General features: G+C 42.5%; 1 protein-coding gene and 1 pseudogene across 1 annotated transcript; one reads left to right on the top strand and one right to left on the bottom strand.

The window, feature by feature from the left end:
- Positions 1–6,866: 6,866 nt before the first annotated feature.
- LOC129561357 (U5 spliceosomal RNA) lies at positions 6,867–6,957 on the bottom strand (annotated as a pseudogene).
- A 4,213-nt stretch (positions 6,958–11,170) lies between these two features.
- On the top strand, positions 11,171–13,568 carry CITED2 (Cbp/p300 interacting transactivator with ED-rich tail 2). The gene is made up of 2 exons (XM_055433557.2): positions 11,171–11,422; positions 11,874–13,568. The coding sequence occupies exon 2, from the start codon at positions 11,882–11,884 to the stop codon at positions 12,701–12,703; it is 822 nt and encodes a 273-aa protein (XP_055289532.1). The 5' UTR covers positions 11,171–11,422; positions 11,874–11,881; the 3' UTR covers positions 12,704–13,568.
- The last annotated feature ends 3,146 nt before the right edge of the window (positions 13,569–16,714 follow it).

Below are 16,714 nucleotides of genomic sequence, written 5' to 3'. Positions count from 1 at the left end.
GTCCATGGGATTTTCCAGGCAAGAATACTGGAGTGGGGCACCATTGCCTTCTCCAACCGGAGCACAGCTACATCAAGCTAAATAACTACCGTCATGACAGGTGTACACTCTTGCTGACAAAGAGGGGCATTAAAAAGAGAACCACAAATATTGATGATCAGAGAACAAAAAACCAAAACACAGACTCAAACCTCAGTGAATTTCTGTAGTAAATATCTGGCTCCCCTGGTGGCTCAGATGTTAAAAGTGTCTGCCTACAATGCAGGAGACCCGAGTTTGATCCCTGGGTCAGGAAGATCCCCTGGAGAAGGCAATGGCACCCCACTCCAGTACTCTTGCCTGGAAAATCCTATGGACGGAGGAGCCTGGTAGGCTACAGTCTATGGGGTCACAAAGAGTCAGACACGACTGAGTGACTTCACTTTCACTTTTCACTTTCTAAGCATACTTATTAACTGTAACTTAGTCACCTCCTCCAAAAAATAAAATTATTTAAGAGTTTTGTAAAGCCAATTAATCCAGTTTGTTGTTTACCAAATTAATATGTATCAGAATATAGTTTCTGTTCTCCATTTAAATGTATATTTAAATAGATAAAACAGTTTCTGATCTATTTTGAAAGTGAAGTTGCTCAGTTGTGTCCAACTCTTTGCGACCCCATGGATTATAGCCTACCAGGCTCCTCCATCCATAGGATTTTCCAGGCAAGAGTACTGGAATGGGTTGCTATTTCCTTCTCCAGGGACTCTTCCTGACCCAGGGATCAAACCCGGGTCTCCTGCATTGTAGGCAGACACTTTTACCGTCTGAGCCAGCAGGGGAAATCTATTTTGAGCCCATTTTTATTTCCTGAGAATAACTTTCCTTATCAAAATCTCTTCCCCCTGATTTAATAACCCTCTATCAGCAAAGTAAAATGAAAAGGGACTGGGTTACAGTTCTATGCAAACCAAGTTATGAATTCACACTGTACTAGGTATTAGGGAACACAGAAATATAACTTACAGTCCCCAGCTTGGAAGAGTTTGTGGTAGTGGCAATGAGAGAAAGAGGGAGGGGTGACATATAGGAAAATCATGCTGTGTTAGAGCTAACTGAATGAGCTTCACTTTGCAGGTTCCAGTCTTGCACCTTCTATCTAATCACCTAAGATCTCAGACAGCAGAGTCCTCTTGCCTCATGAACTCTGGACTTTCTGCTTTATATCTGCACTAACTTTTCCTGTCTGCTTTTCTCTTGTTGCTACCTGTTAAGCAACAAAGGGCTTCCTTGGTAGCTCAGCTGGTAAAGAATCTGCTTGCAATGCAGGAGACCCCAGTTGAATTCCTAGGTCAGGAAGATCCCCTGGAGAAGGGATAGACTACCCACTCCAGTATTCTTGGGCTTCCCTGGTGGCTCAGGTGGTAAAGAATCTGCCTGCAATGCGAGAGACCTGGGTTTGATCCCTGGGTTGGGAACAAAGCAACAAAGTCCATTGAAAGGACTCCAAGTGGATGTTATAATGCTCTGAAACTTACACCTAAATTAATATCCCATAAAATGATCCTTATGCTCCACTATTGCACCAGAAAATATGGGAACACATAAATGCATTGCATACAGGTTCATCTTCTGCTCGATCCACTTCAATAATATCCTCTTAAATGTAGAAAGAAACAGGGATGAGGAGTCCCTACCTCCAGGCAGAGAACTGATTCTCAAAATCTCTTCTCCCTCATAATACATAATGAAGGATACGCAAAATCGATTTTAAAAAATACAGTGACCTAGAGAAAAGCTTAAATGCCAGGGAGCATTTCGAATCTTGAGAAGGTGGGAAGTGCAAGAAGAACTAAAGACGTTTTGAAAACATGAACAAAAATCAATTTTATATTAATAAATGCTTTTTCTAAACTATCTAGCATAGATTTGTACTTATGGAGAAAACTTTTATAGAGTCTACAGAAAGGCAAACTAGAATACTGGAAAACATCTTAATTTTTTTAAAAGAAGATTTTAAATTAGACCTCAATTGCTTAACAGTAAGGGTCAGAGAAATGAGAATTTTTATTATAGCTTCATGATCACTGCCTCTGAGCTGGATCCTGTTTTTACACTGGGGGTATAAAGCTGTGACATTGGGATGAGATTGAAGTATGGTCCCTGCCATCGTGGGGACAGTAATTAAAGAGTCATAAAATTAATGTGTAACTACACATCTCAAGAAGGACTATGAAGGAAAATAACAAGGCATATATAATAGGGACAAGAATGGAGATTCTAACCAGCTGGAGCAAAATCACAGTAAAACTTCATAGGATGGCAAGGCATTATAAGACAGCAGTAAGTAGCATTCTGATTTTTCAATACTGCAAATTATTTCAACAGACCACTGTACTTGTAGCTGAGAGATAACAGGAAGGGAGGGATGTCAGAGGATCAGTCACTGTACCTATGTCTCTGTTGGAGACACCACAGACCAAGGCCTGGTCTTCAGCTTAGCTGATGATCCATCCAAAGATGAACTGGCTCACTCATCAAACCGAAAGAGATTGATGGATAGCAGTTTATTAACTTACAACCGGAGGTATGCCCTTCCAGTGCCTGGAATTCTGGTGGCTACTAACTCTCAAGGGACCCAGGAGGCCTAAGAAGCTTCGCTTTCCTGCTAAGAATGCCGATCTTATCTTGAACACATTTATGCTCCTTTCTTTCACTCCTAGAAGATAATCTTATCTCAAAGTTATTCTGAGGGTGCTTCTCAGATACCCCTACATACCCATTCCAGAAGCTAGGCTGCACATTAAATTAGTTTGGAAATCCCTTGCTCACTACAAATTGATGGTGTAAACAAGATTGTTTAAATTACTTAAAAGCACTAAAGCACTACAAGCACTTTGGAAAATACCAATTAAAATACAAATAATTCACACACTCTTGCAAATTATTCTTATCTAGCTATTGCACAGGCATATGAATAAAAGGAAGACAGAACTAATGAATCAATGAGTGAAAGACAACTGAACTCAGACAATTTCGGAGTCATGTATTTATTTAATATTAGAAAGAAGCCTATATTTTAAAAATAAATTGGTTAACAGTCAGTCTTTCCAGTAGCTTAACTCAGCTAAGTTAGATAAATATTTTAGATAAATGCATTATTGGAATTTATTTTAACCCAATTTTTAATAACACTTATTAAACAAAAAATATAAAAACAAATTATTTTCTTCTTTGTAGTAGTCTTCTAGTGTATGATTTCTTTTGAATCCATTATTAAGGAAAAGCGTAATTTGTTGACAAAGTTAAAACAGGCAATGCATTCTTTGGGGATCTTGTACTAAATGTGTATTTAAACTATATTGAAATATAACTACATACAATGATATTAATATAAGAAATTGACACAAAATATTTTAATTTCTCCATGCTTTTAGTTTTTGTATTCTGTACTTAAAAACCAACTAGGTTTTTAAAAAATAATTTTGTGTTATTTATAACTAATTAGATAAAAGGATGTTTGTGACGTTTTTGTATCTTTATAAAAGGCTGAAACTATATTTATAAACATAACTCCACTATTATTTCATGAGGCAGTTGAATCTTTATTTCTAACAAATTGAAGGTCAACTTGGATATAGTCATCATGATATTTTCTCTTTCTAGCACTGAGTTTTGAGTTATAGAGTTAGGTATTTGTGATATATAAGAATTTTCATTATATGAAGGTAACCCTTCCTTGGGGTAAGCATTGTCATAAGTCATTTGCAAAATGATTATTAAAATGATAATACAGTGACATTTCTCATTGATTTGTTTCATTCAGGACTATTTGCTTTCGACCTTAAAAAGATTATATGTGAATGAGAATCAAAACAAATTCAAGTAGCAAAATGGTAAAAACCTCCCTTCTGACAGGTGTATTTAGCAAGAGAGAAACTGAGTTAAGTGCCTGCTTTCTGGATGTTCAATGTCTATTAGCGGCTTAGTAGGCTCACTCAGCACACTCTCAGAGACTCTCAAACTTCCATTTTGACTTGCAAAAATAGTTTTAAATGATTGTACTTCTTATTTTCTAAGAAGTAGAAATTGACACAGATTCTGTTACTGCCTTTTACAACCCTCCCACGCAGAAGGCCAGTTGAGAAAAGCTGATCTAAATCATTCAACACCTCTCTATCCGATTTCACTGAAATCTTCGTAAAGACTTAGTTCCCTCTGATAATCTGATCTGGTGTTTTAAAATCCTGATGTTTAGGAAGTCCTTTATTAACAAGTCACTTAACCTCTCAGGACCTCAGATTTCTCATCTAGAAAATCAGGGAGTTTGGATAAAATTTTTTTTAAAGTCTCACCCCGAATCAGAATTCTGTGATTTTTGTATTGTCCAAAGCATTAGTTTTCATAACAGTTTAATATCAGAACAATGTTTTAAAACAAATTTGAACAAGAACTCCTTAATATATAATGCACATAAAAGTGGAGCTAAGAACACTCAAGGTCTACAGAACTCAATTTGAAAACCACTGATCTAAAGCTCTCTTTTAAGAAATGCTTTCCTTTTTTCTTTGTCTCAGTGGAAAAGGAAAACATCTGGAAAGGATCCACCATATTCATTTCCCTATGCGTACACCAGAACATATGGATTAAGTCACCTGTCAGCTTTTTCTTCTCCAGATTAAACAGCCATTATAAGTCCCATTTCCCATCCTTTAAAATATATTTCCTTTTTTTAAACTGAACCGTCTTTAGTTTCTGTAACTCTTTATTAAAATGTAAAGTTAAAAACCAACCACAATCTCTGAGAAGAGCCAAGTGCAGCAAAAGAATTACTTCAGTTCTATCATTTGATATTCTCACTCCTAACATACTCTGATTGTTTTATTTTTAATAACAGAATTCCCTTGCTGCCTCCCAACCAATAGCTCAATTTGACTCACAATGCGTGTGTGTGTGTGTGTGTGTGTGTGAGTGTATGTATGGCCGAATATGTTATACCTAGTCAATAATTTCCTGTCCAATACCCGTTCAATTTGTTACTGTCAACTTGTTACTGGGGCCTTCGAAGTTTTTCCTATTGAATGTAATCCTGTTTTAGATGGTATATTTATCTAGTTAAGGTCATTCCGTTTTCTTTTGCTTTCCAACATACCTCATCCAGCTTTATAACCCATGTAAGTATTGTCTAGTTTATTGTTCAGAGAGAGAGTGCATGCCTGCGCAGTTGTGTCTGACTCTTTGTGACCCATGGACTGCAGCCCACCAGGCTCCTCTGTCCATGAGATTCTCCAGGCAACAATATTGTAGTGGGCTGCCATTCCCTCCTCCAGGGGGTCTTCCCAAACCAGGGATCAAAACCATGTCTCCTGTATTGGCAGGTGAATTCTTTATCACCAAGTCACCTGAGAAGTCTGAATTTATTGTTAAAGTTGTAGAGTAATAAAATGTCAATTATCCAAACATACTTGAGGCATGTTGTGGGCTAAATTGTGTCCTCTAAAATTCATACATTGAAGCTTTAACTCCCAGTATCTCAGAATGTAACAGTATTTGGTTATAAGGTCGTCAAAGAGGTGATTAAATTAAAATGAGGCCATATGGGTGAGTCCTAATCCAATCTGACTGGTGACAGGCAAAGAGACACCCAGGACTTCAGCACAGAGGAAACAAAGAAAAGACCAGGTGAGGACACAGCTAGAATTCAGCCATCTGCAAGGCAAGGAGAGAGGCCTCAGAAGAAACCAACCCTGCTAACACCTTGATATTGGACTTCTAGCCTCCAGAATTGTGAGAAAATAAAGTCTATCGTTTAAGCCACCCAGTCTGTGGTATTTTGTTAAGACATGCCAGACAGACTAAAGCAAGCTACTCTATGCATGACACTGTGCAGTCCTTAGGGGCTCACCAAGGAACCTTTGCCATTACACAGAAGGCTACAGCAGGGGGCACAAATGCACAAAACTCAAGCCTGAATAAGTCATAAAGGACGAGCTGAGCAAAATGCCCTGGGAGGCACCAAGGGCACCAGAAACTTTTCCATCTGGGGATCAGGAAAGGTTTGAAAGAGATGTTATCTGAGCTAGACCTTCAAAGATGGGCAAAATTCCAATCAAAGCAGGTTGGAGGAGAGGGCAGCAATTCAGGGGAACAGGACTTTACGAGCATAAACCAGGCTTACTCCGTACCCATGATCACTTTCAGAACAACCCCAGTCATGACCCACCTGTGGACAAGATTGGTAGTTCTCAAACTGGACTAAACATCAAAACTAATTTAAAAGCTTTTTTAAAAACATGTAGATCCTCAGGCCCCACTCCCAATCTACTGAATTAGAGATGATGTTCTGGAATCTTCAACCATCTTCTCCGTCAAGTGAGATAGCATCAACTCCGTCAAGTTTTAAGACCCCTGTTTAATAAAAACATTTCACTGTCCCCTGCTTCCATGGTAAAATGAATTTCTATCAAATGTGAAAATACTTGAAGGCAGAAAAAATTCTTCCAAGTTTAGTCATGTAATTTGTACTTTATTTCCAGTAATTTGTACTTTATTAATTAGAACAAAATTCATATGTTTAAAAACTATATGAAGATCTTATTTTGACATAGACACATATGTGTAAGACAGCTAATGCAAGGCTGCATACAGGGCTTCTTCCTACCCCCAGTTATTCCACAAACCAGCAAAATAGATTTTTCCATCCTATGAATGACGGAGAATAGGAGAGAGAAGGAGAAAGGCAGAAATAGGGATTGTTGTCACACTTCATGCTCAAATAGAGGCTCCTGCCTCGTTATGGTGGCCAAGTGGATGGTGAGACAAAGCAGCAGCAGTGTTCTTCTCTTCAGTTAAGACCTGGAGTTAAGGTCTTGGGAGGAGGGGAAGAGGAGAATGGACCCAACCAGTGTCTGTCTCTGTCCACAGAAATCTTCAGTAAAAGGCAAAAGATTTATATGATCTGAAGGGAAACCAGAGTATCAGTGTCTGTCTCTGATTGAGAGTCCTTCTCTCCCCTTTTCCCTAATCCCTCTGAAAAGATAGGTGTTGGGTAGGTTGGGGGACGGGAGGGGGTGTTTGTTTTTTTTAACTCTCAAAATCCTCCTTCCTGAAGTGATGAAAGTAATCTGTACTTGTTCAGGTGAGGATTAGGTGAGATCCTTTAGAAACTATAATAAAACCCAATATTAGAACCCATGCCGCCCCCCAGCCTCACCCTGGCTCCACCACACAAGTATAAACTGCTGTGTATATTTTCTCAAGCTCAGCCCTTCTGTCAGCCTTTCCTCAATTTAGTTTAGCTGAAGCCCAAGGCCTACCTCTAAAAGCTCTGTTTCAATCAAAAGTTCACACCAACAAGGACCTCCCTCCCTACTCAACAACCAGTGATCCTCACAAACAGATGAGTTTTCCTCAATTCCATGACAGGCCACAATGCAGACAGCGGTAAGCTGCTGTTCTCCTTTCTGCTAGATTTCTCTGCTGCCAACCTGGAAAGTAACCTTCTCCAGAAAAATCTTCCCTGACCATCCCCTCCTTAAGCCCTTAATATTTGGGTTCCCTTGGTACTTCTGCTATATTCATTCAGTCAATCCATTCCCTCATTAATCTAATCAGCGAAAGACTTGTTTTAGATACAGAATAAACAGGCGAAGTCCCTGCTCTCCCCTGGAGCTTTCATTCTGGGGTTGGGGCGGGGCGGTGGGGGGAGAGACAGTGAAAATTGAATATGCAACAAGTCAGGTAGGGATAAATACTAAGAGGAAAAATAAAACAGTGTAGGCAAACAAAGAGGGATATTGCTAGTTGTCAGGAAGGCCTCAGGCTGAGCATTCACAGGAAGGAATGTAAGTGCAGACCAGCAGGAGAGCTGGGAAGAGAGTTCCAGCCTACAACTTTCTTCCATGATGGTGGGGTCACATGTTACTCAGTTTCTCTACCACTGTTATGGGTTGAATTATGGCCCTCCAAAAATGTTGGACTCTTAACCCCCAGGACCTTAGGAAGAACTTTATTTAGAGATAGGGTCTTTACAGAGATAATCAAGTTAAAAGGAGGTCATTAGGCTAGGTCCCAGTCCAATTTGACTGGTATCCTTATAAAATGGGGAAATTTGGACATACACACAGGGGGAAAATGCCATGTGAGGATTAAGACAGAGATTGGGGTGATACACATATAAGCCAAGAAACATCAAAGATGGCCAGCAAATCACCACATCTAGAAGAGGGGCATGGAACAGATTTTCCCTCACTGGTGCTCCAAACCAACTCTGCCAACACCTTGATCTTGGACTTCTAGACTCCAGAACTGTGAGGTAATAATTTTCTGTTGTTTAGGCCTGAGCGCCCTAGGAAAAAAATACAACCATATAGTACCTTCAGGGCCACACACAGCTCCACTGCCTCACCCCAGTTCACAGGATAAGCCCCTGCTTACACTGGGTTTTGCATACCCCTGGATGACTGTAATAGCCCCCTAGCTGGATTCCCCACTCCCAGTCTTACTTTCTCAATCCATTCTCCATAGTATTGTGCTGATCTCTTTAAAATGAAAATTTGATCATCTCACTGGTTCACAAGCCTTCACTCACTTCTCTTTACCTTCAAGACACAACCCTAATTTCTCAGCTTGGGGACCAATGCCTATAGGATCCAGCCTGTTTACCTCTCCAACCTTGTTTCTCTCACCTTTGTCCCCCTCCTGGGATGGCCTAACTTCTACTCGTTGTCAGGCCTCCACTTATCACCACTCCCACTGGGAAGCCTTCCCAAGGCTGGAAGTCCAGGTTGTCCCTCCGAAGTGCTCCAGAACTCCCTGTGCTTAGTGCTGTTGTGACACTTATCCAAGTTATGTCCAAGGCTTGTTTGTCCATCTCCACTTTTGACCATGAGTTCTTGTCCTGGTTGTCTCTCCAGGAGCTAGGAAAAGTGCCTGGCACTTGGTAAATATTCATTGGACGGATGAATAAATGAACAAAGCACACCATGTTCTCAACAACTGGTCTCAGAAGGAATTTCTTTTCCCTCTAAGGGGTGGGGGATGGGGGGTGACCTTTCAAGGGATTTCTCAATAGTATGTGGAACCACCGGAGCAGGAGGGAACTGCACCTTTCCTTAATGGTTTCAAGGAGAATTTAGATTAGACATTCAAGAGCCGATCCTTGTGTCGCAAGACACTGCAGTACACGGAAGGGAAGTAAACAATCTACCTGGCAATTTTTGAGTGGAGGGGGGTGGGGGGGCAGGGAAGGTTGACCAGTATTTTTGAGTCTATTTTTTTGATAGGAACTATCAAGTTTGCTGTTGTCGAAGTTGTTGTTTTCTCAAGCCTCTGATTCTGTAACTGCAAGCCCATGACCTACAGGTATAAGTCGTGGGTGGACAAGAGATCAGGGGATTCTTGCAACCCAAACTGCAATGTGCTCCTGTGCACAAGTCTCCAAAAAGTAAACATTTTTGCACGCGCGGTTATACATGATGGAGGGTGTGGAAAAGGAAAGAGGAAGACAGTAACAATGTTTAAATCCATATATTAACTATTCTACACATATATAACTAAAGGAAGACAGAGGGGTAATAGATTCAAATAATCAGGATTTGCTCTCTTCTGCAAATTCCTGAAAGGGGAAATGTATCAGAATTTCCAGTCTTCAAAAAGGGCCTTAAAAAGTCCTGTGAGCAAGATGGGAGAAAAAAAAAAAAAAAGCGGGGTGGGGGGGACTTGCTCTTCACAGCAGGAAGTCGTCAATGGATATCTAGTTATGAAGAAACAACTCTGAACAGAAGTCCTTATTCGGAGCGCTAAACTCAGTTTTACCACATAAAGAGCAATTTAAAAGCTCCGAGCAACCTCATCACGGTGTTGGGGAAACAATTCGGCTTCCCCATTTGAGAAAGCAAGAGAGCTCCGACTGGGTAGTGGCCCAGGCCCGCGTTAGGGCTTTTATTTGCAAGTCAATGAGCCAAATGGACGACCAGGCTAGTTGTGCCGCGTTCTGGAAGCAAGGTTATTATTATCGCCTACTGGCCCACTGAGCAATTTCACTGAAAAGGAAGAGTCCCAGCAGTGTGTGTGCGCGCGCGATGCCATACGGGACGTGCAGCTACGTGCCCATCTCCAGAACGACTTTATTTACAAAGCGATTACCATGTTATCTATTTGTTTTCCTTTTCCAGCTTCAGCAGCCTTACTCAGCCCTCGAATTTCTTAATTACAAACCCGTTCGCTTCTAAATCAACCCCAAACCGTCAGGCAGAGCCCGGAGCGAGGCTGTGCAAGTTTGCACACACCCCCACCTCCCGGATCAAGGGCAACAGCAGAAGCAAGAAACTGTGTATGTGCAAAAAGGTGGATCTGGGGACGAGGATCGCTGAGTTTGTTTACAGAGCAGAGACGCCTCAGCTCGGATGCCAAAGCTACCAAGAGCTGCAAACGCAAACTTAGCAGAAGCACACGTACCCCGGGAGCGGCGAGCAGCCACGAAAGCACGGACTGGATTCCCAGGCGCTGGAGCGGAGGCGGTCGAGCCCGCGAACGCGCTCGGTCCACCTGCAGCGGCTGCCCCTGCCGCTCCCCGCCCCCAACTCCTGTCCTTGAAAGGAGTGGAGGAAATGCATCTACACGCAAGATGTCTAGATCAGGTTTACCTGCTGCTCCTATAAAAACACAAAGGCACAGTCCAGGAAAGCGCGCACAGGGGAGGGGGGCATTATTTGCCCGGGGCTTAAAAACCCACTCGGGTAAACACAGCCATTTTTGCAACCTGGGTAGGCTTTTGCAAAGCCGAGGAGGCAGAAAGGCACTAAACAGGGGGCGCTGTGTGAACCCTATTTTCCCACAGAAAGCAGCCCAGGTCGCTAGGTGAGCTCGAGGTGGGGATTCGGCCAGAGGGTGGCGGTGAGTTTTCCTAGTTTCTCTCGCGGCGGGCGCTACCTTTGGGCTGAGAGTCCAGGAAGGACCTTCTGCGCCGGGGAAGGTCTGGCCTGGTATTTGTGGGCCGGGAAGAAACCAGAATCGGGGGGCACCGGGGCGGCGCCTGGGCCCGCAGGCTCTGCGCACGTGCCTCCGGCCGCGGGGACGCGGCTGCCCAGCCCAGTCCCGCGTGCCTGAAGTTCCGGAATCCGCGTTTGCCCGCCGCCCGCCGGGGAGGCTCTCGCTCCGCCCTTCCTGAAATCCCTTATATTAACTGTGGCCAAAGCCCTAAGAAACACAGCTCATTGTTGGCAGCTGCCGGGCGGTCTTGCCGAGCTGTGAGTGCAGCAGAGGGGAAATAAAAGGGAACGGCTCCGATCCTGCCCCAGCGGCTGCTGCAAGACTTCGGCGCCGACTTCGCGACTGCGAGCGCCTTGCACGCCAGGAAGGCCCCCTCTATGTGCTGCTGAGTCGGTCCTGGACCCGACGATCCCGCCCTCGGTCTTCGGAGCAGAAATCGCAAGGACGGAAGGTAAGCGCGGCGGGCGAAGCTAGCTGGGGCTCCTGCCAGGCCAGTCCTCCGAGGGCTGGGTTTGCCCGGAGGAAGAGCGCGAGGCGGAGCTGGGGAATAACAACAGGATGTGCAACAACAGGATGAGGAGGGCTGATTTAATGCCTGAAGTTCGCGGCTGGGCTCTGGGGCACTTCCTTTATTAGGCGACTTCGGGGAGCCGGAGTGGGGTGTGGGCTTGGGTCGCCCGCCGGATCGCAGGGGAAAGAACTGTTTGTGCAGCGCGCAGATCTTCTGTTGTGGATGGCAGGTCAGCCCGGGTGCACAGGCTACTAGTGCGATCCTCGGGATGAGGATTCACAGCTGAAGTGCGTCGGATGAACCTGGGAGCCAGGGGCCAGGAAAAGTGGGGTGCGCCGTGGTGGGCGACACGTGTGGCGCGGGTTTTACCGTCTGCCCCTTTCACTTGCAGGACTGGAAATGGCAGACCATATGATGGCCATGAACCACGGGCGCTTCCCCGACGGCACCAACGGGCTGCACCACCACCCTGCCCACCGCATGGGTATGGGGCAGTTCCCTAGCCCCCATCATCACCAGCAGCAGCAGCCCCAACACGCCTTCAACGCCCTTATGGGCGAGCACATACACTACGGCGCGAGCAACATGAATGCCTCGAGCGGCATCAGGCACGCGATGGGGCCGGGGACTGTAAACGGAGGGCACCCCCCGAGCGCGCTGGCCCCCGCGGCCAGGTTTAACAACTCCCAGTTCTTGGGCCCCCCGGTGGCCAGCCAGGGGGGCTCCCTGCCAGCCAGCATGCAGCTGCAGAAGCTCAACAACCAGTATTTCAACCATCACCCCTACCCTCACAACCACTACATGCCGGATTTGCACCCTGCTGCGGGCCACCAGATGAACGGGACAAACCAGCACTTCCGAGATTGCAACCCCAAGCACAGCGGCGGCAGCAGCACCCCCGGCGGCTCCGGAGGCAGCAGCACCCCGGGCGGCTCCGCGGGCACTTCGGGCGGCGGCGCGGGCAGCAGCAATAGCGGCGGCGGCAGCGGCGGCGGCAGCAGCAGCAACATGCCCGCCTCCGTGGCCCACGTCCCTGCTGCAGTGCTGCCGCCCAATGTCATAGACACTGATTTCATCGACGAGGAAGTGCTCATGTCCTTAGTGATAGAAATGGGTTTGGACCGCATCAAGGAGCTGCCCGAACTCTGGCTGGGGCAAAACGAGTTTGATTTTATGACGGACTTCGTGTGCAAACAACAGCCCAGCAGAGTAAGCTGTTGACTCGATCGAAACCCCGGCGAAAAAAAATCAAATCCCCCAACTTCTTCGGTGTGAATTAAAAAAAACATTCCCTTTAGACACAGTATCTCACTTTTCAGAGCTTGAAAGGTTTGAGAACTTGGAAACAAAGTAAACTATAAACTTGTACAAATTGGTTTAAAAAATTGCTGCCACTTTTTTTTTTTTCTGTTTTTGTTTCGTTTTTGTAGCCTGGACATTCACCTCCCTTATGTAGTTGAAATACTTAGCTAACTTGGTCTTTTTTGTTGTTTGTTTTTACTCCTTATTTCCTCACTTTCTCCAGTGCTCAACTGTTAGATATTAATCTTGGCAAACTGCTTAATCTTGTGGATTTTGTAGATGGTTTCAAATGACTGAACTGCATTCAGATTTATGAGGAAAAGGAAAAATTGCATTAGTTGGTTGCATGAACTTTGAAGGGCAGATATTACTGCACAAACTCTGCCATCTCGCTTCATATTTTTAACTATGCATTTGAGTACAGACTAATTTTTAAAATATGCTTAACTGGAAGATTAAACAGATGTGGGCCAAACCGTTCTGGATCAGGAAAAGTCATACTGTTCACTTTCAAGGTGGCTGTCCCTCTCCCCCATATGTACAGACAATAATAGGGTGTGGAATGTCGTCAGTGGCAAACATTTCACAGATTTTTATTTTGTTTCTGTCTTCAACATTTTTGACACTGTGCTAATAGTTATATTCAGTACATGAAAAGATACTACTGTGTTGAAAGCTTTTTAGGAAATTTTGACAGTATTTTTGTACAAAACATTTTTTTGAAAAAATACTTGTTAATTTATTCTATTTTAATTTGCCAATGTCAATAAAAAGTTAAGAAATACTTGTTTTCCAGAAGTCATTTGGTTTTTTCCTCTTGAACACTACTGAGGAGAGTCAGCATTCCAAAGGATAAATTACAGGACACTAAAACAGGTCATGATGAGCTTAAAGTGGAGAGCAGGATTTAACATAATTGGCATAATGCTTCATTGTTATCACTGTAACATGCCTCTTGGTGTGGTTTAATCAAAAGCTGCAAAGTTGTCAAAGAGCAATTTTTTTTTCTTAATTGCCATCATCTTCAAGTGTACTCCAGAGTTAGAAAGGTTTGTAATACTAAACGTTACAAATACTAATTTCACAGGGTGGGAGGGGGAAATAAAGTATTTCTGGTTATACCTGATTCAACTACTCAAATGGAGGCAGACTGGAATAAAATACTGGGAGACTGATGAGGATGGCATTAAAATATAAATCTACCTTTATCTCTAGTGACGAATTTTATTTCTCAGCAAAAGTACTAAAGACAGGCACACATTTTCTGGCTTGAGGGGGGTAGAATTCCACCTTGAGGTTTTCTATTTTTCTCTTAAAATATTTAAAATTTACTTAGCAAGGTTGATGCAAAGGTCAAATTAAGAGTCTTCACAAGACGTTCCCTCTCAAGCATGCCCTGTTTTCCAGATTTCTGAGCTTTTACTGTTAAACACGCATTGGGTGCAAAGGACATAACAATAAGATCCTTTTTAATTTTACCTACATGTGTTTTCAAGAAGACATAACTACAGTGAAGTAGGTGTCAGGTTTTGCCTTGCATAATCAAGCAAAGGAAAAAGTAATATTGTTTAAATGTCAAACAATCCCAATTGGCAGGAGAATGAATTTTGTTTTCCCTTGCATGTTTACCTTCATAAAATCAACATATCTACATTCATGGAAAAGAAATAGTTATACATAACCTACTGGAGGAGTATAGAAATGTAGGTTGTAGAAAATCTCACAATCCTTTAAAAGAACATTTCATTTAGACTCATTCTAATCTTAAATCCCATATTTCATAATAAAAATTCAGGAGATGAGGGTATAAAGAAATGTTAAATTACAGTGAGTCTGACGTAAAGGCTGATTTCAGTAAAAATTCAGATCACCTATTCTATAATTCTGTTTCCAGGGCAGTCTATTAAGATGCACACTCCACTGGGTTTTTTATACCTCTATGATTGACACTTCCTTATTAAAAATTATTTTGTAAGTAAATAATTTCACAGAAAATATACCATCATTCAAAACTCTTCACTCCTTTTAAAGGCTAATCCAGATTTCCCACATTAATAGTTAAAGCTCTCCAGCTTTAACTATTTAGCTCTTCAGCGCAGACATGTCAATACTAAATCTGTGATCAGCAGTAAATCTTCCTGGCTAAGCATTTTCACAGTAAGTTTTTCTTTTTTTCCAGAGGCTCAAGTGAAAAAAAAAAAGTTTGCATACATATTAATACAGCAATTGTAGTTGTTTTTCACTTGTGCCAGGAAAAAAGACAAAAGGGAAGGCTATTGGAGGCATTGTTGTTGTTGTTTTTTTACATAAAGAAGCAAGAGAATTGTCTTGCCACCACCCTTCACCATTTATTCTGCCAGGGAATAAGCCACAACACCTGCTCTGTCACTAAATTCCTCCTGCTGCTCTAAGGCCGGAACACATATGTGAAGATGCAGAGCCCAAGGAACTATTATTAGATCCGTAGCCTATCTCTGCCAGAATAGAGGACTCAACCAGAAGGGCTGGGTGAAAAGCTCAATTTCTCTTCAGTACAAACAGACTCCCCGGACCCCTTCATTTGAATGATCTCTATTTCATTAAAACTCTTTCATGATCAACAACTGAGTAGATTCTATGGGATTTCTGCAGGTCTCTTAAGCAAAGAAAAATAACTCCTTGTTTCAACAACCTGATTCATGAAACCTGTACAGTGACCTAGATCACCGGACTACTGGCAGACATTTGCAAAACCTTTTGTGGTCTTGTTTCCTACCTACTAAGTTGCTTATAGCATATGGGGAAATTTGACCTCTGTATCTTGGCTGTTTTTCAAAAAGTTCTAATATCGTACAAGAGTTTCTGTTCTTTAAGTTTTGCCCACAAATACACTTTTGATTTTCAAGAGGAGATCATTGATAAGCCACAGCAAAATATCACAGAAATCCATCAGAAAAATAAGAACACGTTAATAAAAAACTTGTATCTCTGTTGTGGCTGCTAAAAATCCTGGTAGCAGTGTCTTTGCTGGAGCTGATAAAGATGTTACAGCTATGGATGGGTCTTTGAAATAGTTACCTAATCACCACTGTTTATGGGGTGCTAGTCTAAAGCACTAGTGCCAGAAGGCTGACATCTATTGTGAAGTTTATGGTCTCCGTGACTTTTACTACTGTAAACTGGGATAGCTATAAATTGATGTCAACATTAAAGGCCAGATCCTTTAGCGCAAAATATTAATCCACTAATCTATTATGGGTGGCCGGCTTTGAAATATAAACTTTGCAGTCCTGGACCATTAGGTGTTTTCGCCCCCTTGTGGAATTTATTTAGAAGGTCAAAGAAAAGCTAAGAGCTCAAGAGGGTTTTATTTGTTTTATTGTTGTTGTTTTACCATTTCTGAAGACTTCATTTTCCTTCTTGAAGCAAACAGCATATATTTCAGAAAACAAATTTTCCATCGAAGAAGATTCCAAAATAAACACCCTGTATGAAAAGTATTTTATTTACCAAAGACCTTAACATGATTAAATGTACATACTTGAAATTTGCCTCATGTTTCAAAATGGACATTGGCTAAGGGATTTTCTTACTAAAAGGTAATGAGCAATGCTTTAGCCTGTCAGTTAAAGCTGACACACTCTTTACCCTCAAAACAGAACCTGATTTGGAAACAGTGCAAATAATAATTGCACTTGTACAGAGTTGGAAAGGTAGAGGAAAATCTCCAGGAATGCACAATGCAATTATCTACATTGGAATGTGATCAAGCCATGGACTCTAATCTTGTGGAAAGGGCCACGGGATATTTAATGAGACTGAGAGTTGCTGCCTAATTGATTCAGTAAAATTTACTTAAAAATAAACTTGGCAGATAACATTGTCTCCCCAAAATAAATAAATGTAGAATTCAAGGAATTTAGGACTCAAGCCATTGGCAATTTTCTCCTC

Source organism: Moschus berezovskii, chromosome 10, assembly GCF_049115385.1.
Source record: "Moschus berezovskii isolate FMDL1 chromosome 10, NW_MosBer_1.0, whole genome shotgun sequence".
Taxonomy (NCBI): Eukaryota; Metazoa; Chordata; class Mammalia; order Artiodactyla; family Moschidae; genus Moschus; species Moschus berezovskii.
Note: the sequence above shows the minus strand (reverse complement) of the source record. Positions and strands in the feature narration are given on the sequence as shown.